This window comes from Catharus ustulatus, chromosome 33, assembly GCF_009819885.2.
Source record: "Catharus ustulatus isolate bCatUst1 chromosome 33, bCatUst1.pri.v2, whole genome shotgun sequence".
Lineage (NCBI taxonomy): Eukaryota > Metazoa > Chordata > Aves > Passeriformes > Turdidae > Catharus > Catharus ustulatus.
This window is the reverse complement of record NC_046253.1, coordinates 1,772,759-1,798,010: the sequence shown is the minus strand read 5'-3', so window position 1 is coordinate 1,798,010 and position 25,252 is coordinate 1,772,759. Positions and strand designations below refer to the sequence as shown.

Genomic DNA, 25,252 nt, shown 5'->3' with positions numbered 1-25,252 from the left:
TTCCCATTTTTTTCCTGTTTTTTCCCCATTTTATTCCTGTTTTTTCCCCATTTATTCCTGTTTTTTTTTCCCATTTATTCCTGTATTTTTCCCCAATTTTTCTATTTTTTTTCTTACATTTTTTTCCAGCCCCAAATCCACATTTCAAGGAGAATTTCTGCTCCACATCCCAACTCCAAAAGGCAAAAAAATTTTGGAAAAACCAGGAATTGTCCCAGAAATCCCAAAAAATCCCCCTGGGTTTATGGGGATCCCAAAATTTGAAAAATTCTGCAGAAAAATGAAATTTTTACAGCAAAATTTGGATTTTTTTCCCCATTTTTTCCACTTTTTTCCCGAATTTTTTTCCTTTCTTTCCCTATTTTCTCCTGGTTTTGTCCCCAATTTTTTTCTGTTTTTTTTCCCCAATTTTTCCTGTTTTTTCCCCATTTTTTCCTGTTTTTTTCCCCATTTTTTTCCTGTTTATTTCCCCATTTTTTCTATTTTTTTTTCCCATTTTATTCCTGGTTTTTCTCATTTTTTTCCTGTTTTTTTTCCATTTTTTCCTGTTTTTTTCCCATTTTTTCATATTTTTTTCCCATTTTATTCCCGGTTTTTCCCCATTTTTTTCCTGTTTTTTCCCCATTTTTTCCCTTTCTTTCCCCATTTTATTCCTGTTTTTTCCCCCATTTTTTCTGTTTTTTTCCCATTTTTTCCTGGTTTTCTCTCACATTTTTTTCCAGCCCCAAATCCACATTCCCAGAATGGATTTCTGCTCCACATCCCAACTCTGAAAAGAAAAAATCCTTGGGAATATCAGGAATTGTCCCAGAAATCCCAAAATATCATCCTGGGTTTAGAGAAATCCTAAAAATTTGAGAAATTCCCACAGTAAAATGAAATTTTGGCAGCAAAATTTGGATTTTTTCCTGTTTTTTCCTCATTTTTTCCCATTTTTCCCTGGTTTTTTTCCCATTTTTCTCTGGTTTTTTTCAAATTTTTTCCCTGTTTTTTTCACATTTTTTTCCTGTTTTTATCCCATTTTTCCTGTTTTTTTTTTCCCCATGGATTTATGAGGATCCCAAAAATTTGGGACATTTCTACCAAAAAAATGAGATATTGGCAACAAAATTTGGATTTTTTTTTCCCATTTTTTCCCCCAGTTTTTTCCTTTTTTTCCCTATTTTTTCCTGATTTTTTCCCATTTTTTTCCTCTTCTTTTCCCCCATTTTATTCCTGTTTTTTCCCCATTTTTTCATATTTTTTTCCCATTTTATTCCTGTTTTTTCCCCATTTTTTTCCTGTTTTTTCCCCATTTTTTCCTGTTTTTTTCCCCATTTTTTTCCTGTTTTTTTCCCCATTTTTTCCTGTTTTTTCCCCATTTATTCCTGGTTTTTTTCCCCATTTTTTCCTGTTTTTTCCCCATTTTTTTCCTGTTTTTTCCCCATTTTTTCCTGTTTTTTTCCCATTTTTTTCCTGTTTTTTTCCCATTTTTTTCCTTTTCTTTTCCCCAATTTTTCCTGGTTTTTTCCCCATTTTTTCTATTTTTTTTCCCATTTTATTCCTGTTTTTTTCCCCATTTTTTCTATTCTTTTTCCCATTTTATTCCTGTTTTTTTCCCCATTTTTTCCTGTTTTTTTCCCATTTTATTCCTGTATTTTTCCCCATTTTTCCTGTTTTTTTTTCTCTTTTTTTTCCAGCCCCAAATCCACATTTCCAGAACGGATTTCTGCACCACATCCCAACTCTGAAAGGGAAAAAAAATTTGGGAAAACCAGGAATTGTCCCAGAAATCCCAAAAAATCCCCCTGGGTTTGTGGGGATCCCAAAATTGGAGAAATTCTGCAGAAAAATGAAATTTTTACAGCAAAATTTGGATTTTTTTCCCATTTTTTCCCTGTTTTTTCCCCATTTTTCAGCCTAAACTCCAGGAAAAATCCTGGAATTCCAAGCCCAGGATGCAGGAAAATCTGAATTTCCCTGAATTTCCCTGAATTTACCTGAATTCCAGGTGCCCTTTGCAGCTGTGGCTCCCTCAGCCTCTGACCTTCATTTTCCACGCTGCCCTGGGAAAAATCTCTGGGGGGAAAAAAGAGAAATTCCATAAATTTTAAATTCCAGCCTCAAAATTCCAAATTCTGACTCAAAATTCCCAATTTCAGCCTCAAAATTCCAAATCCTGACCCCAAAATTCTCAATTTCAACCTTAAAATTCCCAATTTCAGTTCCAAAATTCCAAATTCCAGCCTCAAAATTCCAAATTCTGGACCCAAAATTCCCAATTTCATCCCAAAATCCCAAATTCCAGCCCTAAAATTCCCAATTCTAGTCTCAAAATTCCCAATTCTGACCCCAAAATTCCAAATTCCAGCCCCAAAATTCCAAATTCCAGCCTCAAAATTCCAAATTCTGGCCCCAAAATTCCCAATTTTATCCCAAAAATCCCAAATTCCAGCCCTAAAATTCCCAATTCTAGTCTCAAAATTCCCAATTCCAGCCCTAAAGTTCCAGTTCCTGACTCAACTTTCCAAATTTCAGCCCCAAAATTCCCAATTTCATCCCCAGAATCCACAAATCCAATCTCAAAATTCCAAATTCCAGCCCCAAAATTCCAGATTTCAGCCCCAAAATTCCAAATTTCAGCCTCAAAATTCGAAATTTCAGCTCCAAAATTCCCAATTTCAACCTAAAATTCCAAATTTTGACTCCAAAAATCCCAATCTCATCCCAAAAATCCCAAATCCCAGCCCTAAAATTCCCAGTTCTAGTCTCAAAATTCCCAATTCCAGCCCTAAAATTCCAGTTCCTGACCCAAAATTCCAAATTTCAGTCTCAAAATTCCCAAATCCAACCTCAAAATTCCCAATTTCAGCACCAAAATGCCCAATTCCAGTCCCAAAATTCCAAATTCCAACCTCAAAATTCCAAATTTCACCCCCAAAATTCTCAATTCCAGTCCCAAAATTTGAAATTTCAGTTCCAAAGTCCAAATTCTGGTCCCAAAATTCCCAAATCCAATCCCAGAATCCACAATTTCAGCCCCAAAATTCCCAATTTCAACCTAAAATTCCAAATTCTGGCCCCAAAATTCCCAGTTTCATCCCAAAAATCCCAAATTCCAGCCCTAAAATTCCCAATTCTGATCCCAAAATTCCCAATTCCATCCCTAAAATTCCAGTTCCTGACTCAAAATTCCAAATTCCAGCCCCAAAATTCCAAATTCCAGCCCCAAAATTCCCAATTCCAATCCCAGAATCCACAAATCCAACCTCAAAATTCCCAATTTCCGCCCCAAATTTCCAAATTTCAGCCCCAAAATTCCAAATTTCAGCCCCAAATTTCCAAATTTCAGCCCCAAAATTTCCAGTTCTAGCCCCAAAATTTCCAATTTCAGCCCCAAATTCCCAATTCCAGCCCCAAAATTGCCCCAAAAATTCAATTTAAACCCCCAAAAACGAAGCAACCACAAATCCCCCCAGGGCCAACCCAAATCCAAGCCTGAGTAATTAAAACTGAGCTTAATTAACATTTTAGTGCTGGGTTTAAGTGATCTAGGCCCTGAACTCACTCCTTACTCACAGTTTTGTAATTAAAGCTGGGTTTAACTGGGTTTTAGTGCTGGGCTTAAGTGATCCTGGGCCTTACTCACTCCTTACTCAGGCTTTGTCACCCCTGAGTAATTAAAACCAGGTTTAATCAACAATTAGAACTGGGCTTAAATAGTCTAGAGCTGTGTTCAGGGGTTGGAACTCCCCAGCAATTAAACTCAGGTTTAATTAACATTTAGAGCTGGGTTTAACAGTTCAGGGCTCTGAACTCATTCCTTACTCAGAACTTTCTAATTAAAGCCAGGTTTAATTGGGTTTTAGTGCTGGGCTTAAGTGATCCTGGGCCTTACTCACTCCTTACTCAGGCTTTGCCACCCCTGAGTAATTAAAACCAGGTTTAATTAACAATTAGAACTGGGTTTAATTCGTTTAGAGTTCTGTTTAGGGTCTGGAACTCCCCAGCAATTAAACCCAGCTTTAATTAACATTTAGAGCTGAGTTTAACAGTTCAGGGCTCTGAACTCACTTCTTACTCAGAGCTGGGTAATTAAACCTCAGTTTAATTGGGTTTTAGTGCTGGGTTTAAGTGATCCTGGGCCTTACTCAGGCTCTGCCACCCCTGGGTAATTAAACCCAGCTTTAATTAACATTTTAGTGCTGGGTTTAAGTAGTTCAGGGCTCTACTCAGGGATTGGAACCGTTACTCAGGGTTGGAACTCCCCAATAATTAAACTCAGGATTAATTAACATTTAGAGCTGGGTTTAATAGTTCAGGGCTCTGAACTCACTCCTTACTCAGGGATTGGTAATTAAAGCCAGGTTTAATTGGGTTTTAATGCTGGGTTTAAGTGGTCCTGGGCCTCACTCAGGCTCTGCCACCCCTGGGTAATTAAAGCTGGGTTTAATTAACATTTAGAGCTGGGTTTAACAGTTCAGGGCTCTGAACTCACTCCTTACTCAGGGCTGGGTAATTACACCTGGGTTTAATTGGGTTTTAGTGCTGGGTTTAAGTGGTCCTGGGCCTTACTCAGGCTCTGTCACCCCTGACAAACTAAAGCTGGGTTTAATTAACATTTTAGTGCTGGGTTTAAGTGATCCAGGGCTTTACTCAGGGCTTTGGCACTTCTGAGCAATTAAAGCCGAGCTTAACCAACATTTTAGACCAATAAACAATTAATAACACTGATGTTAATTAATAATAATTAATATTAATTAATAATAATTAATACTTCAGTGCTGGGTTTAAGAGGTGGAACCCAAATCCAAGCCCAGAACTCCAGAACCGGCTCAGGGATGGGAAAAAAAAATGGGAAAAGTTCCCAAAATCTCATTTCAGAAATCCCAAATTCCCCAAATCCCTGCAATTCCCAACCCAAAATCTGAGAATTTTTCTTTGGAATTCCCAAAATTCCAATATCAAAAATCCAGGAATTTTCCTTTGGAATTCCCCAAATCCTTGAAATTCCCAAATTCCCAAACCCAAATCTGGGAATTTCCTTTGGAATTTCCCCAAATTCCCATCCCAAAATCTGAAATTTTTCCTTTGGAATTCCTCAAAATCTGGGAATTTTCCCCTGCAATTCCCCATCCAAAAATCCAAGATTTTTCCCCTGGAATTTCCCCAAATTCCCAATCCCAAAATCCACAATTTTTCTTTGAAATTCCCCAAATTCCCAACCCCAAAAATCTGGAATTTTTCCTATGGAATTCCCTAAAATCTGGAATTTTTCCCCTGGAATTCCCTAAATTCCCATCCCAAAAATCCAGGAATTTTTCTTTGGAATTTCCCCAAATTCCCAAACATAAATCTGGAAATTTTCCTTTGGAATTCCCCAAAATCTGAGAATTTTCCCCTGGAATTCCTTAAATTCCCATCCCAAAAATCTGGGAATCCCAACCCCAAATTTTGGAATTATCCTTTGGAATTTCCCCAAATTCCCATCCCAAAATCCAGAATTTTTCTTTGAAATTCCCCAAATTTCTGCAATTCCAAGTTCTGCTCCTCAGCCCTTCCCAAACATTTTGATCCCAGAAAATTTGGAATAAAATTCCCAATTTTCCTCAGTTTTAGAATCACAGAATTCCCAGAAAATCCCAAATATTTGGGATAAAATTCCCAATTTTCCTCAGTTTTAAGAGCACAGAATTCCCACAAAATCCCAAATATTCTGACCCCAAAAAAATCAGAATAAAAATTCCCAATTTTCCTCCAGTTCCAGGTGAAAACAACAAAGAATTCCCAAATATTTGGGATAAAATTCCCAATTTTCCTCATTTTTAGGATCACAGAATTCCCAGAAAATCCCAAATATTTTCACCCAAAAAATTCAGAATAAAAATTCCCAATTTTCTTTTAATTCCAGCCCAGACTCCCAAAGGAAAATCTCAAAATTCCCAAAAAAAAGGGAAAAATTTGGGATCTTCATCCCCAAAATTCCAGCTTGGAAATTTCTGGTTTTTCAAAATTATTTTGGGATTTTTTTCCATTAAAAAACAAAAAAAAAAGGAATTTGGGATGAATCCCACAAGGAATGGAAAAACCCAGAAAAATTAAATTATTTTGGGATTTTTTCCATGAAAAAAAAATGGGATTTGGGAATTGAGAAATCCAGGAAAATTAAATTATTTTAGGATTTTTTCCATTTTAAAAAATAGGATTTGGGGTTAATTCCACAGGGAATGGAAAAACCCAGAAAAATGAAATTATTTTCCCATTTTCTGCCATTTTGGGAATGAAAATTCCAGGAAAATTGATTTTTTTGGCTGAAATTCCATGGAATTCCCAAATTTTCTCTGGGATTAATTCCCAAAAATCCCAAATTTGGGATTTTAACCCCAAAATTCCAGGTTCAATCCCATTTTTCCAGGGAATTTTGGGAAGGGAATTTCATCCAGAAATTTATTTCCAGTCTGAAGAAATTCCAAATATCCCAAATTTTTTAAAATTATCCTTAAATAACCCAAAAAAAAATGAGGGATGATCCTTAAATAATCCCAAAATTTTGGGAATGATCCTTAAATAATCCAAAATTTTGGGAATTTAATCCCAAATAACCCCAAAACTTTAGGAAATAATTTTCAAATAATCCCAAATTTTGGGAAATTCATCCCAAGTAATCCCAAAATTTTGGAAATTCAGCCCAAAAAAACCCCAAAATTTTTGGAAATTAATTTCAAATAACCCCAAAAATTTGGGAATTCATCCCAAATAACCCCAAAATTTTGGGAAATTCCTCCCAAATAACCCCAAAATTTTGGAAATTCATCCCAAATAACCCAAATTAATTTCAAATACCCCCAAAATTTTGGGAATTCATCCCAAACAACCCCAAAACTTCACCAAACAAAGCTGAAACCTCCCAAAATTTCACCCCTGATGCTCAAACCACCCCAAAAATTCATCCAAAAATCCTCAAACAGCCCCAAAATTTTGGCAGAAAATGCCCAAACCACCCCAAAATTTGATAAATGAGGCTCAAAGCCCCAAAATTTTGGGAAATTCATCCCAAATAACCCCAAAATTTGGGAAATTAATTTCAAATAACCCCAAAATTTAGGGAAATTATCCCCAAATTTCCACCCAAACTTTGGGAAAGGATCCCCAAATCCCCTCAGATCCCAAAATTCCCCCCAAAATTTCGGGAAATGATCCCCAAAATTCCCCCCAAATTTGGGAAATGATCCCAAAATTCCCCCAAAATTTTGGGAAATGATCCCCAAAATCCCCTCAGATCCCCAAAATCCCTTCAAGTTTTGGGAAACAATCCCCAAATTCCCCCAAAATTTGGGAAATGATCTCAAAATTCCCCCCAAAATTTGGGGAAATCATCCCCAAAATTCTCTCAGATCCCCAAAATCCCACCCAAACTTTGGGAAAGGATCCCCAGACTTTTGCTAAATGATTCCCCCAAATCCCTGAAATTTTGAGAAAGGATCCCAAAATCCCCTGAGATCCCCAAATTCCCCCAAACTTTTGGGAAATTGTCCCCCAAATCCCTGAAATTTTGGGAGAGGATCCCAAAATCCCACCCAAACTTTGGGAAATCATCCCCAAATTCCCCCAAAATTTTGGGAAGTGGTTCCCCCAAATCCCCTCAGATTATGGGAAAGGATCCCAAAATCCCCTGAGATCCCCCAAAATCCCCCCAAATTTGGGAAATCATCCCCCAAAATCCCCTCAGATCCCCAAAATCCCACCCAAACTTTTGGGAAATGATCCTCAAAATCCCTGAAACTTTGGGAAAGGAGCCCAGAATCACCTCAAGATACCCAAAATCCCCCCAAGATTTTGGGAAATGATCCCCAAATTCCCCCAAAATTTTGAGAACTGATCCCCAAAATCTCTGAAACTTTGGGAAACGACCCCCAAATTCCCCCCAAATCTTGGGAAAAGATCCCAAAATCCCCAAAATTTTTGGGAAAGAATCCCAAAAATCCCACCCAAACTTTGGGAAAGCATCCCAAAATCCTTGAAATTTTGGGAAAGAATCCCCAAATCCCCTCAAGATCACCAAAATCCCCCCAAGTTTTGGAAAACAATCCCCAAATTCCCCCCAAATTTTGGGAGAGGAACCCCAAAACCCTTAAACTTTGGGAAATGATCCCCAAACTTCTGGGAAATTATCCCCCAAACCCCCTCAAACTCTGGGAAAGGATCCCAAATCCCCCAAAATTTTGAGAAATTATCCTCAAAATCCCATCCAAATTTTGGGAAAAGAACCCAAAATCTCCTCAGATCCCCAAATCCCATTCAAATGTTGGGAAAGGATCCCAAATTCCCCTCAAGATCCCCAAAATCTCTGAAATTTTGGGAAATGATCCCCAAAATCCCCCCCAAACTTTGGGAAATTCTGCTCCAAACCCCAAATCTCCCAAATCCCAGAACCAAACTCTGCCCCCAGCTGGTGCAGCCCCACCCAGGCTCATTAAGGGTTTCATTAACAGTTAATTAACAGTGAATTAACCTGAGTTAACCCAGGGCAGCCCCAGGGATTTCCTGGGAAAGCCCTGCCTGGGGAATTTTAGGGAAATTTGGGGAGGGAAATCCAAGGGAATGGCACTGAGGGAGGGATTCACATCCCAAAATACTCAGGGATTCCCTCAGCTTTCCAAATTCCCACCTCAAAACCTCAAGAATTCCCTCAGGTTTCCAAATTCTCACCCCAAAACAGGCAGGAATTCCCTCAGGCTGGAATTCCAACCCTAAAACTTTGGGAATTCCCTCAGGTTCTGAATTCTCATCCCAAAACTTTGGGAATTCCCTCAGGTTTCCAAAGACTCATCCCAAAACAGGCAGGAATTCCCTCAGCCTGGAATTCCAACATTAAAACTTTGGGAATTCCCTCAAGTTACAAATTCCCACCCCAAAACTTTAGGAATTCCCTCAGGCTTCAAATTCCCACCTCAAAACCTCAGGGATTCCCTCAGGTTCAAAATTCTCATCCCAAAATACCCAGGAATTCCCTCAAGTTTCCAAAGTCTCATCCCAAAATATCCAAGAATTCCCTCAGGCTCTGAATTCTCACCCTAAAACAGGCAGGAATTCCCTCAGGTTTGAAATTCTCACCACAAAACTTTGGAAATTCCCTCAGGCTGGAATTCCAACCCTAAAACCTTGGGAATTCCCTCAGATTCTGAATTCTCATCTCAAAACCTCAGAGATTCCCTCAGGTTAAAAATTCTCATCCCAAAACCTCAGGAATTCTCTCAGTGTTCCCTTTCCCACCCTAAAACCTCAGGAATTCCCTCAGGTTCCAAATTCCAACCTTAAAACTTTGGGAATTCCCTAAGGTTCCAAATTCTCACCTCAAAACTTTGGGAATTCCCTCAGGCTCCAAATTCTCACCCCAGAACCTTAAGAATTCCCACAGGTTTCCAAATTCTCACCTCAAAACATCCAGGAATTCCCTCAGGTTACAAATTCTCATTGCAAAACTTTGGGAATTCCCTCAGGTTTCCAAATTCTCATCCCAAAATAACCAGGAATTCCCTCAGGCTGGAATTCCAACCCTAAAACTTTGGGAATTCCCTCAGGCTCTGAATTCTCATCCCAAAACCTCAAGAATTCCCTCAGGTTTCCAAATTCTCATCCCAAAACAGGCAGGAATTCCCTCAGCCTGGAATTCCAACATTAAAACTTTGGGAATTCCCTCAAGTTACAAATTCCCACCCCAAAACTTCAGGAATTCCCTCAGGCTTCAAATTCCCACCTCAAAACCTCAGGAATTCCCTCAAGTTTCCAAAGTCTCATCCCAAAATATCCAAGAATTCCCTCAGGCTCTGAATTCTCACCCCAAAACAGGCAGGAATTCCCTCAGGTTTGAAATTCTCACCACAAAACTTTGGGAATTCCCTCAGACTGGAAATTCCAACCCTAAAACTTCGGGAATTCCCTCAGGTTTCCAAATTCTCACCTCAAAACCTCAGGAATTCCCTCAGGTTTCAAATTCTCATCCCAAAACTTTGGGAATTGCCTCAGGTTTGAAATTCTCAGCCCAAAACAGGCAGGAATTCCCTCAGCCTGGAATTCCAACACTAAAACTTTGGGAATTCCCTCAGGCTCTGAATGTTCATCCCAAAACCTCAGGAATTCCCTCAGGTTCCCTCAGGTTACAAATTCTCATCCCAAAATACCCAGTAACTCCCTGGGGTTTCCAAATTCCCACCTCAAAACCTCAGGAATTCCCTCAGGTTCCAAATTCCCTCCCCCCAAAACTTCAGGAATTCCCTCAGGCTCCAAATTCCCACCTCAAAACCTCAAGAATTCCCTCAGGTTTCAATTTCTCATCCCAAAACTTTGGGAATTGCCTCAGGTTTTAAATTCTCAGCCCAAAACAGGCAGGAATTCCCTCAGCCTGGAATTCCAACACTAAAACTTTGGGAATTCCCTCAGGCTCTGAATGTTCATCCCAAAACTTTAAGAATTCCCTCAGGTTCCAAATTCTCATCCCACAATAACCAGGAATTCCCTCAGGCTCCAAAGTCCAACCCTAAAATTCTAGGAATTCCATCAGGCTCCAAATTCATCCCCCAAAACTTTGGGAATTCCCTCAGGTTCAAAATTCTCAGCCCAAAACAAGCAGGAATTCCCTCAGGTTTCCAAATTCCCACCCCAAAACCTCAGAGATTCCCTCAGGTTACAAATTTTCATCCCAAAACCTCAGGAATTCCCTCAGGTTTCCAAATTTTCATCTCAAAACCTCAGAGATTCCCTCAGGTTACAAATTCTCATCCAAAAATACCCAGGAATTTCCTAAGATTCCAAAGTCTCATCCCAAAACTTTGGGAATGCCCTCAGGTTCCAAATTCTCATCCCAAAACATCCAAGAATTCCCTCAGGTTCCAAATTCCCACCCCAAAACCTCAGAGATTCCCTCAGGTTTCAAAGTCTCACCCCAAAACTTTGGGAATTCCCTCAGGTTCTGAATCCTCACCTCAAAACCTTGGGAATTCCCTCAGGCTCCAAATTCTCACCCCAGAACCTTAAGAATTCCCACAGGTTTCCAAATTCTCACCTCAAAACAGGCAGGAATTCCCTCAGGTTACAAATTCTCATCCCAAAATACCCAGGAATTCCCTCAGGCTCCAAATTCCAAGACCAAAACTTTGGGAATTCCCTCAGGTTACAAATTCCCACCTCAAAACCTCAGGGATTCCCCTGATTTTCCAAATTTTCACCCCAAAATTTTAGGAATTCCCTCAGGCTCCAAATTCATCCCCCAAAACTTTGGGAATTCCCTCAGGCTCTGAATTCTCATCCCAAAACAGGCAGGAATTCCCTCAGGTTACAAATTCTCATCCCAAAATACCCAGGAATTCCCTCAGGTTCCAAATTCTCATCCCAAAATACCCAGGAATTCCCTCAGGTTCCAAATTCCAACCCTAAAACTTTGGCAATTCCCTCAGGTTACACATTCCCATCCCAAAACTTTGACAATTCCCTCAGCTCTGAATTCTCATCCTAAAATACCCAGGAATTCCCTCAGGTTTCCAAATTCCCACCTCAGGAATTCCCTCAGGTTCCAAATTCCCATCCCAAAACTTTGGGAATTCCCTCAGGTTTTAAATTCTCAGCCCAAAACAGGCAGGAATTCCCTCAGGTTTTAAATTCTCACCTCAAAACTTTGGGAATTCCCTCAGACTGGAAATTCCAACCCTAAAACTTTGGGAATTCCCTCAGGTTCCAAATTCCCACCTCAAAACCTCAAGAATTCCCTCAGGTTTCAAATTCTCATCCCAATATTTTGGGAATTCCCTCAGGTTCCAAATTCTCATCCCAAAATAACCAGGAATTTCCTCAGGTTCCAAATCTCCACCCCAAAACTTTGGGAATTCCCTCAGGTTCCAAATTCCAACCTTAAAACTTTGGGAATTCCCTCAGGTTCTGAATTCTCATCCCAAAACAGGCAGGAATTCCCTCAGGTTTCCAAATTTTCACCTCAAAACCTCAGGAACTCCCTCAGGTTTCAAATTCTCATCCCAAAATATCCAGGAATTCCCTCAGGTTAAAAATTCCCCCACCAAAACTTTGAGAATTCCCTCAGGTTCTGAATCCTCACCTCAAAACCTTGGGAATTCTGTCAGGCTCCAAATTCCCACCTCAAAACATCCAGGAATTCCCTCAGGTTCCAAATTCTCATCCCAAAACTTTCAAGAATTCTCTCAGGCTTCAAAGTCTCACCACAAAACTTTGGGAATTCCCTCAAGCTGAAAATTCCAGCCCTAAAACCTTGGGAATTCCCTCAGGTTCCAAATTCTCATCCCAAAATACCCAGGAATTCCCTCAGGTTCCAAATTCCCACCCCAAAACTTTGGGAATTCCCTCAGGTTCCAAATCCCCACCCCAAAACCTTGGGAATTCCCTCAGGTTCCAAATTCCAACCCCCAAATCCCAAGGCCACTCCCAGTTCCCAGCCCCAAACCTCAGGAATTCCCTCAGGCTCTCAATTCCCAGCCCACAGAAACAACAGCAATTCCCTCTCAGGCTCCAAAATCCCTGAGACACCCCCAGGCTCCCAAATCCTGCTCCAAATAATTCCCTCAGTGTTCCATTCCCATCCCAAAAAACATCCAGGAATTCCCTCTGTGTTCCATTTTCACTCTATGAAACATCCAGGAATTCCCTCTGTGTTCCATTCCCATCCCAAAAAAAACCCCCAGGAATTCCCTCAGTGTTCCATTCCCATCCCAAAAAACATCCAGGAATTTCCTCTGTGTTCCATTCCCATCCCAAAAAACATCCAGGAATTCCCTCAGTGCTCCATTCCCATCCCAAAAAACTCAAGAATTCCCTCAGTGCTCCATTCCCACCCTATAAAATCCAGGAATTCCCTCAATGTTTCACTTTCACCCTATAAAACATCCCAGATTTCCTTCAGTGTTCCATTCCCATCCTAAAAAACATCCAGGAATTCCCTCAGTGTTCCATTCCCATCCTACAGAACTCAGGAATTCCCTAAAAGTTCTGCTCACATCCCAAAAAATTCAGGAATTTCCTCAATGTTCCATTCCCATCTTACAAAACATCCAGGAATTCCCACAGTGTTCCATTCCCACCCTATAAAATCCAGGAATTCCCTCAATGTTCCACTTTCACCCTATAAAACATCCAAGAATTCCCTCAGTGTTTCATTCCCATCCCAAAAAAAAAAAAGAGAATTCTCTCAGTGCTCCATTCCCATCCTATAAAACTCAGGAATTCCCTCAGTGTTCCATTCCCATCACAAAAAAATACAGGAATTTCCTCAGTGTTCCACTCACATTCCAGAAAACTGGGAATTCCCTCAATGTTCCACTCTCACCCTATGAAATATCCAAGATTTCTTTCAGTGTTCCATTCCCATCCTATAAAACATCCAGGAATTCCATCAGTGTTCTACTCCCATCCTATAAAACATCCAAAATTTCCCTCAGTGCTCCATTCCCATCCTATAAAACATCCATTAATTCCCTCAATGTTCCATTCCCACCCCATAAATCCCAGGAATTCCCTCAGTGTTCCATTCCCATCCCATAAAACATCCAAAATTCCTTTCAGTGTTCCACTCCCATCCTATAAAACCCAGGAATTCCCTCAGTGTTCTACTCACATCCTATAAAATCCAAGAATTTCCCCAATGTTCCATTCCCATCTTATAAAACATCCAGGAATTTCCCTCAGTGTTCCACTCACATCCCAAAAAAACTGAGAATTCACTCAGTGCTCCTTCCACTCACATCCCAAAAAACCAGGAATTCCCTCAATGTTCCATTCCCATCCTATAAACACCAGGAATTCCCTCAATGTTCCACTTTCACCCTATGAAACATCCAAGAATTCTTGTAGTGTTCCACTCCCATCTTATAAACCCCAGAAAATCCCTCACTGTTCCATTCCCATCCTATAAAACATCCAGAATTTCCTTCAGTGTTCCATTCCCATCCTATAAATCCCAGGAATTCCCTCAGTGTTCCATTCCCATCCTATAAAACACCCAGGAATTCCCTCAGTGTTCCACTCACATCCCAAAAAAACTGAGAATTCCCTCACTGTTCCATTCCCATCCTATAAATCCCAGGAATTCCCTCAGTGTTCCATTCCCATCCCATAAATCCCAGGAATTCCATCAGTGTTCCACTCCCATCCCAAAAAACCACAGGATTCCTCTCAATGTTTCACTTTCCCGCTATAAAACATCCAAGAATTCTTTCAGTGCTCCATTCCCATCCCACAAAATCCAGGAATTTCCTCAGTGTTCCATTCCCATCCTATAAAACATCCAGGAATTCCCTCAGTGTTCCACTTTCACCCCATAAAACACCCAAAACTTCTCGCAGTTTTCCATTCCCATCCTATAAAACAACCAGGATTTCTCTGAATGTTTAATTCCCATCCTATAAAACACCCAAAATTTCCCTCAGTGTTCCATTCCCATCCCCAAAAAAATGAGAATGCACTCAGTGTTCCTTCCACTCCCATCCCAAAAAAACAGGAATTCCCTCAGTGCTCCCTTCCCATCCTATAAAACATCCAGGAATTCTCTCAGTGTTCCATTCCCATCCTATAAAACCCAGGAATTCCCTCAGTGTTCCATTCACATCCCAAAACACCCAGGAATTCCCTCAGTGTTCCATTCCCATCCTATAAAACACCCAGGAATTCCTTCAGTGCTCCATTCCTACCCTATAAATCCCTGGAATTCCCTCAATGTTCCATTCCCATCCTATAAAACATCCAAAATTCCTTTCAGTGTTCCATTCCCATCCTATAAACTCCAGGAATTCCCTCAATGTTCCACTCACATCCCAAAAAAATTGATAATTCTCTCAGTGTTCTCTTCCCATTGTAAAAAACATTCAGGAATTCCCTCAGTGTTCCACTCACATCCCAAAACATCCAGGAACTCCCTCAGTGTTCCATTCCTATCCCCAAAAAACCTGGAATTCTCAAGTGTTCCATTGCCATCCAATAAAATCCAGGAATTCCTCAGTTTTCCACTTTCCCCTTGTAAAACATCCATGATTTCTCTCAGTGTTCCATTCCCATCCCAAATAAACTGAAAACTCCCTCAGTGTTCCATTCCCATCCTATAAAACATTCAGGAATTCCCTCATAGTTCCACTCACATTCCAAAAAAACTGGGAATTCCCTCAGCATTCCATTCCTATCCCGAAAAAAACCTGGAATTCTCAGTGTTCCATTGCCATCCCAAAAAACCAGGAATTGCCTCAGTTTTCCACTTTCCCCATATAAAACAGCCACGATTTCCTTCAGTGTTCCATTCCCATCCTATAAAACATCCAAGAATTCTCTCAGTGTTCCATTCCCATCCTATAAAACACCCAGGAATTCCCTCAGTGTTCCACTCACATCCCAAAAAAACTGAGAATTCCCTCACTGTTCCATTCCCATCCCATAAAAATGGGAATTCCCTCAATGTTTCACTTCCACTCTATAAAACATTCAAGAATTCTTTCAGTGTTCCATTCCCATCCCATAAATCCCAGGAATTCCATCAGTGTTCCATTCCCATCCCATAAATCCCAGGAATTCCCTCAGTGTTCCATTCCCATCCCAAAAAACCACAGGATTCCTCTCAATGTTTCACTTTCCCCCTATAAAACATCCAAGAATTCTTTCAGTGTTCCATTCCCATCCCACAAAATCCAGGAATTCCCTCAGTGTTCCATTCCCATCCTATAAAACATCCAGGAATTCCCTCACTGTTCCACTTTCACCCCATAAAACACCCAAAACTTCTTGCAGTTTTCCATTTCCATCCTATAAAACAACCAGGATTTCTCTCAATGTTCCATTCCCATCCCCAAAAAAATGAGAATGCACTCAGTGTTGCTTCCACTCCCATCCCAAAAAACCAGGAATTCCCTCAGTGCTCCCTTCCCATCCTATAAAACATCCAAAATTCCTTTCAGTGTTCCATTCCCATCCTATAAAACCCAGCAATTCCCTCAGTGCTCCCTTCCCATCCTATAAAACATCCAAGAATTCTCTCAGTGTTCCATTCCCATCCTATAAAACCCAGGAATTCCCTCAGTGTTCCACTCACATCCCAAAACATCCAGGAATTCCCTCAGTGTTCCATTCTTATCCCGAAAAAACCTGGAATTCTCAGTGTTCCATTCCTACCCCATAAAACCCAGGAACTCCCTCAGTGTTCCATTCCCATCCCAAAAAATCAGCAATTCCCTCAATGTTCCACTTTCACCCTATAAAACATTCAGGAATCCCCTCAGTGTTCCATTCCCATCCTATAAAACCAGGAATTCCCTCAACGTTCCACTTTCACCCCATAAAACATTCTGGAATTCCCTCTGTGTTCCATTCCCATCCTATAAATCCTAGAAATTCTCTCAGTGTTCCATTCCCATCCCATAAAACACAAGAATTCTCTCAGTGTTCCATTCCCACCCCATAAACCCCATGAATTCCCTCAAGGCCCCTTCCCATCCCAAACCCCCGGAATTCCCTCAGGGTCCCGTGTCACCCCCGACCTCTGGTGTCACCCCGAGGGTCCCTTTGCCATCCCCAACCTCCTCAGGATCTCCCCCATTCCCGGAGCCGAGCACCCCAACAATTCCCTCATCCCCAGAACGGCACAAACCCCCGGGCACCGGGGAACCGCGCCTGGGGAAGGTCAACACCGCCTCAACCGCACCGGGAGGGGCCTGAGGGGGCAAAACGAGGCCGCAGCGGCGGAACCGGCGAGGCCCCGCAGCCCCCGCGCCGCCCTCAGCGCGTCCTCCCCTCACGGCGAGCGGGGCCCGTGAGGGGCGGGAGCGGCCCGGGCCTAACGGGGGCGGGCTGGGCCTAACGGGGGCGGGCTCCGTCCGGCCACAGCGGCGCGGCTCCGCCCAGCCCCGCCCGGTTCTTCGGGCGCTCCCGCCGCTGTCCCGGGCCTCACTCACCGCGGGCCGGGCCGGGCCGAGCCGGCGCTGCCGCCGCGCAGGAGCCGCCGCCGCTTCCTCCCGGTCCGCGACAAAATGGCGGCGGCAGGAAGTGCCCCCCGCGCGCCGGCCCCGCCCCGCGCTACGCCAACGGCGTAAAGCGGCCCCGCCCGCGCCGCGCACGCCCGCCGCTACGCAAACGGCGTAACGCCGCGCCGGGAGTCCCGTACGCCAACGGCGTAAGGCGGCGCCGAACGGCGCTTACGCAAACAGCGCAGCGCGGCCCCGCCCGCCCCGCCCCGCGCCCTACGCAAACGGCGTAACCCCGGCGGCGCAGGGCGGAGGGCGCTCCGCCGCGACCCCCGCGCCCCCCCGGAGCCCCCGCGCCGCGCGGTAACGGCGAGCAGACCGCGCATCCCCCGCCGGCCGCACCGGGAGGCGGCGGAGGGAGCGGCGGGCAGCGTGAGGCGCGGCGGCGGGCGGCGCGTGACCGGCGCTTGCGCCAGCGGCGCCCCCGCCTTTACGGCGTTGGCGCAGCGGCGGGGCCCGCGCCGCAGTTTACGCCGCTGGCGTAGCCGCCCTGACGCAGCGGCCGCATTACGCAATGCGGGTTACGCCGGCGGGGCGACGTAAGCGGCGTTGGTGAATCGCGGCACCCCCATGAAGCCCACCCGGTGTCCCCCGCTCCATCCTCCCCGGTTCCCCTCAGCACCGGCGGCGCCCCCCGGCCCGGCCCGGCCCTCCCGGCGCGCCCCGCGGCCCCGCTCTTACCTGAGGGGGGCCGGGCCGGGCCGGGCCGGGCTGAGGCGCCCTCCCTCCCGGCGGGCCGGGGGCGGCGGCGGGGGCGGAGGAGGAGGAGGAGGAGGAGGGAGGGGAGGGGGCGGGGGGGCCGCGGGCACCGAGGGGCAGCGGGTCCGGCAGCGGCGCCGCACTGACCTCACCGCGCTGCGCGTGACGTCACGGCGCACCGGGACACGCCCAGCGCCGCGCCGGCCCCGCCGCGTGACGTCACGGGAGGGAGCGGGGAGGGGACGGGGGGGAACGGGAGGGGACACCGGGAAACGGCGGGGGACATTGATGGGACAGCGGGGGACACCGGGAGGGGACACCGGGAAACGGCGGGGGGGACATCGAGGGGACACCGGGGAAGGGGGGGGGGGGGCGACATTGAGGAGATACCGGCGAATACCGGAGGGACACCGGGGAAGGGAGGGGGGAACCGGGGAATACCGGGAGGGGACACCGGGAAAAGGGGGGGGACATTGAGGGGACACCGGGGAAATGGGGGGGGGGGACACCGGGAGGGGACACCGGGAAAGGGTGGGGGACACCGGGGGGGACATTGAGGGGGCACCGGGGAAATGAGGGGGGGAAAACCGGGGGACACCGAGAGGGGACACTGAGGGGACCCCGGGAAACGGGGGGGGTGACATCGAGGGGACACCGGGGGGGGTGGAAGGGACACCGGGAAAGGGAGGGGGACATCGAGGGGACACCGGAATGTCCTGAATGATGGGAGGGGACATTGGGGGGGTCCCGGGATTAGGGGGAGGACATCGGGGGGGGGGGGGGGGGGGTGGAGTCTTTGGGGACATTTTTGGCGACACTTGGGGGGGGCCGTTGGGGACATTTTGGGGGGTCCAGAGGGGTCCTTGGGGACATTTGGGGGGGGAAATGGATGGGGGGAGTCCCAGGGGGATCTTTGGGAACATTTGGGGACATTTTGGGCGGTCCTGGGGGGGGGCAGTGGATGGGAGGGGACACTGGGAGGGTCCTTGGGGACATTTTGGGGGGACCTGGGGGGTCCCAGAGGGGTCCGTGGGGACATTTTGAGACATTTTGGGGGTCCTGGGGGGGGGAATGGATGGGAGGGGACACTGGGAGGATCTCTGGGGACATTTTGGGGGGTCCCAGAGGGGTCCGTGGGGACATTTTTGGGGGTCCTTGGGGACATCCTGAGGATATTTGAGGGGTCCTGAGATATTCTGGGGGGTTTTGGGGGACGTTTTGGGGACATTTTGGGGCTGTGACATCACCGGGGGGGGTCCCCATCCCTTCCCAGACCCCCCCAAAAAAAAGTCCCTTTGGGAAATTCCCATTCCAGAGAAATTTGGGATCAATTTAGGGAGGAACCCCCAAAATTTTCCCCATTTTGGGGAATTCTCATCAATTTTTAGGGTGAAAAAAGGAGATTTTGGTTAAAAAAAAATTTGACTTATTTAAGATTGTACCTCTGAATTCCTAAAAAGTTTGAATTTTTTTTTCTTTTTTTGGGGGGGGGATTTTTTAGGAAAAATGATAAAAATCAAATTTTGCTGGAAAAGGGAATTTTTTTTTAAGGGAAAAATCTGGAATTTCTCCATAAATATCTCCCCTTGGAATGGGATCATTCCTTAAAAATTCCAAATCCTCACCTAAAATAGAACTAAAGGCAAAAATTTCATTTTTTTGGGGAAAAATCTTCCCTAAAATTGAAATTTTTTTGGATTAAAAAAAGGAAAAAATCGCTGGATCCGATCGCCGCCTTTATTGGAATTTTCCAAACTTCCACATTTTTCTTTTTCCCATTTTTGGGTTTTTTTTCTTCCTGAAATTCCTTCAAATCCCAGCAGAGAATTCCTCCAGGATGGGAAAAATCAGGAATTTCCGTGGCTGCTTCATCCTGAAAAGGAAAAAAAATTTAAAAAAAAACAGAAATAGGGAAAAAAATAATGAAAAAAAAAATTAATTTTATAGAATTTTAAAGGATTTTTCCCCAAAATTCCAACTGGAAAAAAATCAAATTTTCATGGATTGAAGCCTCACCTTTTCCTGGAATTTTCAAGCCTCTTCCAAGTTTTCTTCTTCTTCTTTTTCTGGAATTTTTTCCTCATTTTCAGGATTTTTTTCCTCTTTTCCTGGAATTTTTTCATTTTCAAAATTTTTTTCCTCTGTTTCAAAATTTTTTTCCTCTTTTTCAGGAATTTTTTCCTCTTTTTCAGGGATTTTTTCCTCATTTTTTGGAGTTTTTTCCTCTTTTCCTGGGATTTTTTCTGGAATTTTTTCCTCTTTTTCTGGAATTTTTTCCTCATTTTTGGGAATTTTTTCCTCTTTTTCAGGAATTTTTTCCCCCTCCTCTTTCCCCTCCCCTCCCTCAGTTTGGTTTTGGGTGGAAATCCCCAATTCCTGTGATTTTTCTGTTGAGTTTTCCTGGGAATTTTCAGGATTTTCCCGCCAATTTCCGTCGTTTTCCCGCCAATTTCCGTCACTTTCCGTCGCGGAATTTTCCGCCATTCCGGAATTTTCCCGGGAATTCTCGGTGATTCCGGAACTTTCCGGCTCCTCCTCGTCGTCCTGCAGGAACGGGGGCATCAGGAGGGGCCTGGGGGGTTGTTCTGGGCCGGGCAGGAATTGTTGGGATTTGGGGGAATTTGGGGAATTTTCGGGAATTTCGGAATTTTCCGGAATTTTCGGCGGGTCCTGGGAGGGTTCGGCCCCGTCCGGCTCCGGGGGCTCGTCCGTGAAGGGATCCTCGCCCTGGAATGGGAGAAAAGAGAGTTGGGAAAAAAATTTTGGGGGAAAAAATTGGGGGAAAAATTGTGGGAAATTGGAGGAAAAAATCCTGAAAATTTGGGGAAAAATCCTGGGGAAAAATCCTGAGAAATTGGGAAAAATGGGGAAATCGGGGGAAAAATCCTGGGGGAAATTGGAAAAAATTATGGGGAAAATTCTGGGGAAATTGGGGAAAAAATCCTAAGGGAAAAAACCTGAGAAATTGGGAAAAATTCTGGGGTTTGGGGGGAAAATTCTGGGAAATATCCTGAGAAATTGGGGGAAATCCTGGGGAAAAAATCCTGGGAAATTGAGAAAAATCCTGAGAAATTAGAGAAAATGTGGGGATTTGGGGAAAAAGAATCTGGGGAATTTGGGGAAAATTCTGGGGAAAAATCCTGAGAAATTGAGAAAAATTCGGGGAAATTGGGAAAAATGGGGAATTTGGGGGAATGGGATTTGGGGAAAAAAATCTGGGGAAAAATCCTGGGAAATTGGGGAAAATCCTGGGGAAAATTCTAGGGAAATTGGGGGGAAAATCCTGAGGAAATTTGGGAAAAAGTGGGGATTTGGGGAATGGGAAATTGGGGAAAAATTCTGGGAAATTGGAGGAAAAAATCCTGAAAATTTTGGGGAAAATCCTAGGGAAAAATCCAGAGAAATTGGGAAAAATCCAGAGAGAATTGGGGAAAAAAATTCTGGGGGAATTGGGGGAAAATCCTGGGGAATAATCCAGAGAAATTGGGAAAAATTCTGGGATTTGGGGAAAAATTCTGGGGGAATTGAGGAAAAAATTCTGGAAAATTGAGGGGAAATTCTGGGGAAAAATCTTGAGAAATTGGGAAAAACCCTGGGGGAATTGAGGGGAAAAATTCTGGGGGAATTTGGGGAAAATTCTGGGAAATTGGGGGAAATTGGGAAAAAAAATGGGAAATTGGGGGGGGAAATCCTGGGGAAAAATCCTGAGAAATTGGGAAAAATGGGGAAATGGGGGGAAAAATCCTGGGGGAATTGGGGGGAAAATATCCTGAGAAATTGGGGGAAATCCTGGGGAAAAAATCCTGGGAAATTGAGAAAAATCCTGAGAAATCAGAGAAAATGTGAGGATTTGAGGAAAAAAATCTGGGGGAATTTGGGGAAAATTCTGGGGAAAAATCCTGAGAAATTGAGAAAAATTCGGGGAAATTTGGAAAAATGGGGAAATTTGGGGAATGGGATTTGGGGAAAAAATTCTGGGGGAAATGGGGAAAAAAATTCTGGGGAAAAATCCTGAGAAATTGGGGAAAATCCTGGGGAAAATCCTAGGGAAATTGGGGGGAAAATCCTGAGGAAATTTGGGAAAAAGTGGGGATTAAGGGAATGGGAAATTGGGGAAAAAATTGTGGGAAATTGGAGGAAAAAATCCTGAAAATTTGGGGGAAAATCCTGAGAAATTGGGAAAAATCCAGAGAGAATTGGGGAAAAAAATTCTGGGGGAATTGGGGGAAAATCCTGGGGAAAAATCCAGAGAAATTGGGAAAAATTCTGGGATTTGGGGGGAAAATTCTGGGGGAATTGAGGGAAAAATTCTGGGGGAATTTGGGGAAAATTCTGGGGGAAAATCCTGGGAAATTGGGGGAAATTGGGAAAAAAAATGGGAAATTGGGGGAAAAATCCTGGGGGAAAATCCTGAGAAATTGGGAAAAATGGGGAAATGGGGGGAAAAATCCTGGGGGAATTGGGGGGAAATTTCTGGGAAATATCCTGAGAAATTGGGGGAAATCCTGGGGAAAAAATCCTGGGAAATTGAGAAAAATCCTGAGAAATTAGAGAAAAATGTGAGGATTTGGGGAAAAAAAATCTGAAGGAATTTGGGGAAAATTCTGGGGAAAAATCCTGAGAAATTGAGAAAAATTCGGGGAAATTTGGAAAAATGGGGAAATTGGGGGAATGGGATTTGGGGAAAAAATTCTGGGGAAAATGGGGAAAAAATTCTGGGGAAAAATCCCGGGAAATTGGGGAAAATCCTGGGGAAAATTCTAGGGAAATTGGGGGGAAAATCCTGAGGAAATTTGGGAAAAAGTGGGGCTTAGGGGAATGGGAAATTGAGGAAAAAATTCTGGGAAATTGGAGGAAAAAATCCTGAAAATTTGGGGAAAAATCCTGGGGAAAAATCCAGAGAAATTGGGAAAAATCCAGAGGGAATTGGGGAAAAAAATTCTGGGGGAATTGGGGGAAAAATCCTGTGAAATTGGGAAAAATCCTGGGGAAATTGGGAAAAATTGGAAGTTGGGAAAAGTGGGAAATTGGGGAAATATTCTGGGGGAATTGGGGGAAAATCCTGGGGAATAATCCAGAGAAATTGGGAAAAATTCTGGGATTTGGGGGGAAAATTCTGGGGGAATTGGGGAAAAAATTCTAGGGGAAATTGGAAAAAAATATGGGGAAAATTCTGGGGCAAAATCCGGAGAAATTGGGGAAAAATCCTGGGGGAATGGGGGAAAAACCTGGGGAATCATCCTGGGAAATTGAGGAAAAATGTGGGGATTTGGGGGAAAAATTCTGGGAAATATCCTGAGAAACTGGGGGAAAAATCCTGGGGAAACTGGGAAAAATGGGGGGGAAATATCCTGGGAAATTGTGGAAATTGGGGGGAAAATTCTGGGGGAAATTGGGAAAAATTATGGGGAAAAATCCTGAGAAATTGGGAAAAATCCTGGGGAAATTGGGCAAAAAAATCTTGAGGAAAAATGCTGAGAAATTAGAGAAAATGTGAGGATTTGGGGAAAAAAATCTGGGAGAATTTGGGGGAAATTCTGGGGAAAAATCCTGGGAGAATTGGGAAAAATGTGGGGATTTGGAGAAAAACTGTGGGGAAATTGGGGGAAAAACCCAGGGAAATTGGGAAAATTCCTAGGAAATTCGAAAAAACTGGAAATTGGGGAAAATGGAAAGAAAATTTGGGATAAACTGGGGAAAAACCATGGGGAAAAACTTGAAAATCAGAAGAAAAGCACGGGAAATTGGGGAAATTTGGGGGGAAAAAACCCATGGAATATCAGGAGAGTTTGGGGAAATAAATATGGAAAATTGGGGGAATAAATATGGAAAATTGAGGGAATAAATATGGAAAATTGGGGGAATAAATATGGAAAATTGGGGGAATAAATATGGAAAATTGGGGGAATAAATATGGAAAATTGAGGGAATAAATATGGAAAATTGGGTGAATAAATATGGAAAATTGAGGGAATAAATATGGAAAATTGAGGGAATAAATATGGAAAATTGGGGGAATAAATATGAAAAATTGGGGGGAATAAATATGGAAAATTTGAGGAAAACAATGGAAAATTTGGGGAATAAATATGGAAAATTTGGGGAATAAATATGGAAAATTTGGGGGAAAAGCCCAAGAATTTGGGGAAAAATTGGGAATTTCTGCTGGGAAAACCAGGGGGAAGAAACTGAAATTCCAGTTTGGCCCCAAAAATGCCCAAAAATCCAAAATTTGGGCACAAAAAAATTGTGGAAAAGGCTCCAATCCCTGGGAAAAGTCGGATCCAGGGAGGAATTTTGGGATAAATTTGAGTGGAAAGAGAAAAATTCCTGAATTTTCTCATCCTGGCCCAAAATTATTTGGGATTTTGGGAATTTTTGGGGTTGGGAGCCCAAAATTTCCAGGATTTTTTGGGGGAAGAGGGAGGTTGGAAGCAGGAATCTCATCCTGGGGGTTCAGAGCTGGGGGAATTTTGGGAATTTGGGGAAAAAAAGGGGAAAAAGAATTTTTGATTTGGAAAAAAAATTTGGATTTGCTCCAAAATAGGGGAAAAAAAATGGGATCATGGTCCTGGAATTGTCCCAAAATCTCTGGAATTCACCCTGAAAAAATCCCAAATTTCTGGGAATTGTCCCAAAAATCTCTGGGAATTATCCCAAAAATCTCCAGGAATAATTCCCAAAATTTCCAGGCCTGGGATAATGGGAACACTGGTTTGTACTGGGATCATGGGAACGATCCCATCCCAAATGGTTTTTTTGGGATCAAAGTTTCTCCTTTTCCTGGCATCCAAAATTCTTTTTTTTGGGATCAAAAGTCTTTTTTTGGGATCCAATTCTTTTCTTTTCCCAGGACTCCAGATCTGATTTCCTGGGATCTAAATCCCATTTTTCCCAGGATCCAACCCCTGTTTTTCCCATTTTTGTTGGATCCAAAAACTTTTTTTTTTTTTAATTTTTTGATGATCCAAAGCCTTTTTTTGGGATCAAATTCCTTTCTTTTCCACATCTGATTTCCTGGGATCTAAATCCCATTTTTCCTGGATCTAAACCCCACTTTTCCCAGAATCCAAATCCCATTTTTCCCTGAACCTGGGCTCTCTTCCCTGGATCCAAATCCCTGACTGCAGCTCCCTTTTTCCAGGACCCAAAATCCTTTTTTTTTTTGGGATCCAAATCCCATTTCCCTGGAGCCAGATCATTTTTCTCTCAGGATCCAAAATCCATTTTTCTTGGACTCACAAATTCCATTTTTTTGGGGTCTAAAGTCCTTTTTTCCTTTTTTTTTGGATCCAAAGTCCCTTCTTTTCCTGGATTCAAGCTCCATCTTCCTGGGATTCACATCCTGTTCTTCCCAAGATTTGAGGTCTCTTCTTGGAATCCAAATCCCTTTTATTTTGGGATCCAAATCCCATTTTTTTTTGGGGATCCAAATCCCATTTTCTGAGATCCAAACTCCCATTTTCTGGGATCCAAAATCCCTTTTTTTTGGCATCCAAATCCCATTTCCCCCAGGACTCCAGGTCCCTTTTTCCCAGGATTCAAAATCCACT

The 25,252-nt window shown here is 43.5% G+C and overlaps 2 protein-coding genes across 5 annotated transcripts in view; both read right to left on the bottom strand.

The window, feature by feature from the left end:
- Nucleotides 1-17,726, bottom strand: part of BRD4 (bromodomain containing 4) — a 74,156-nt gene extending 56,430 nt beyond the window's left edge. For 2 of the 4 annotated variants that reach the window (XM_033083801.2, XM_033083802.2), the window contains exons 1-2: nt 17,682-17,726; nt 1,980-2,058 (exon numbers count right to left, since the gene is read on the bottom strand). The gene's annotated coding sequence lies outside the window, so the exon portion shown is untranslated. Of the gene's footprint in view, nt 1-1,979; nt 2,059-13,286; nt 13,422-16,931; nt 16,972-17,681 lie in introns of those variants that run through there. The other 2 variants (XM_033083799.2, XM_033083800.2) reach the window with 2 other exon arrangements.
- Nucleotides 17,727-20,036: 2,310 nt separating this feature from the next.
- AKAP8 (A-kinase anchoring protein 8) overlaps nt 20,037-25,252 on the bottom strand; it is a gene marked incomplete at its 3' end in the record, with an annotated part of 43,504 nt that continues 38,288 nt past the window's right edge. The window contains exon 14 of the mRNA XM_033083699.1: nt 20,037-20,426. Within this exon, the coding sequence (XP_032939590.1) occupies nt 20,037-20,426 (390 nt within the window). The remainder of the gene's footprint in view (nt 20,427-25,252) is intronic.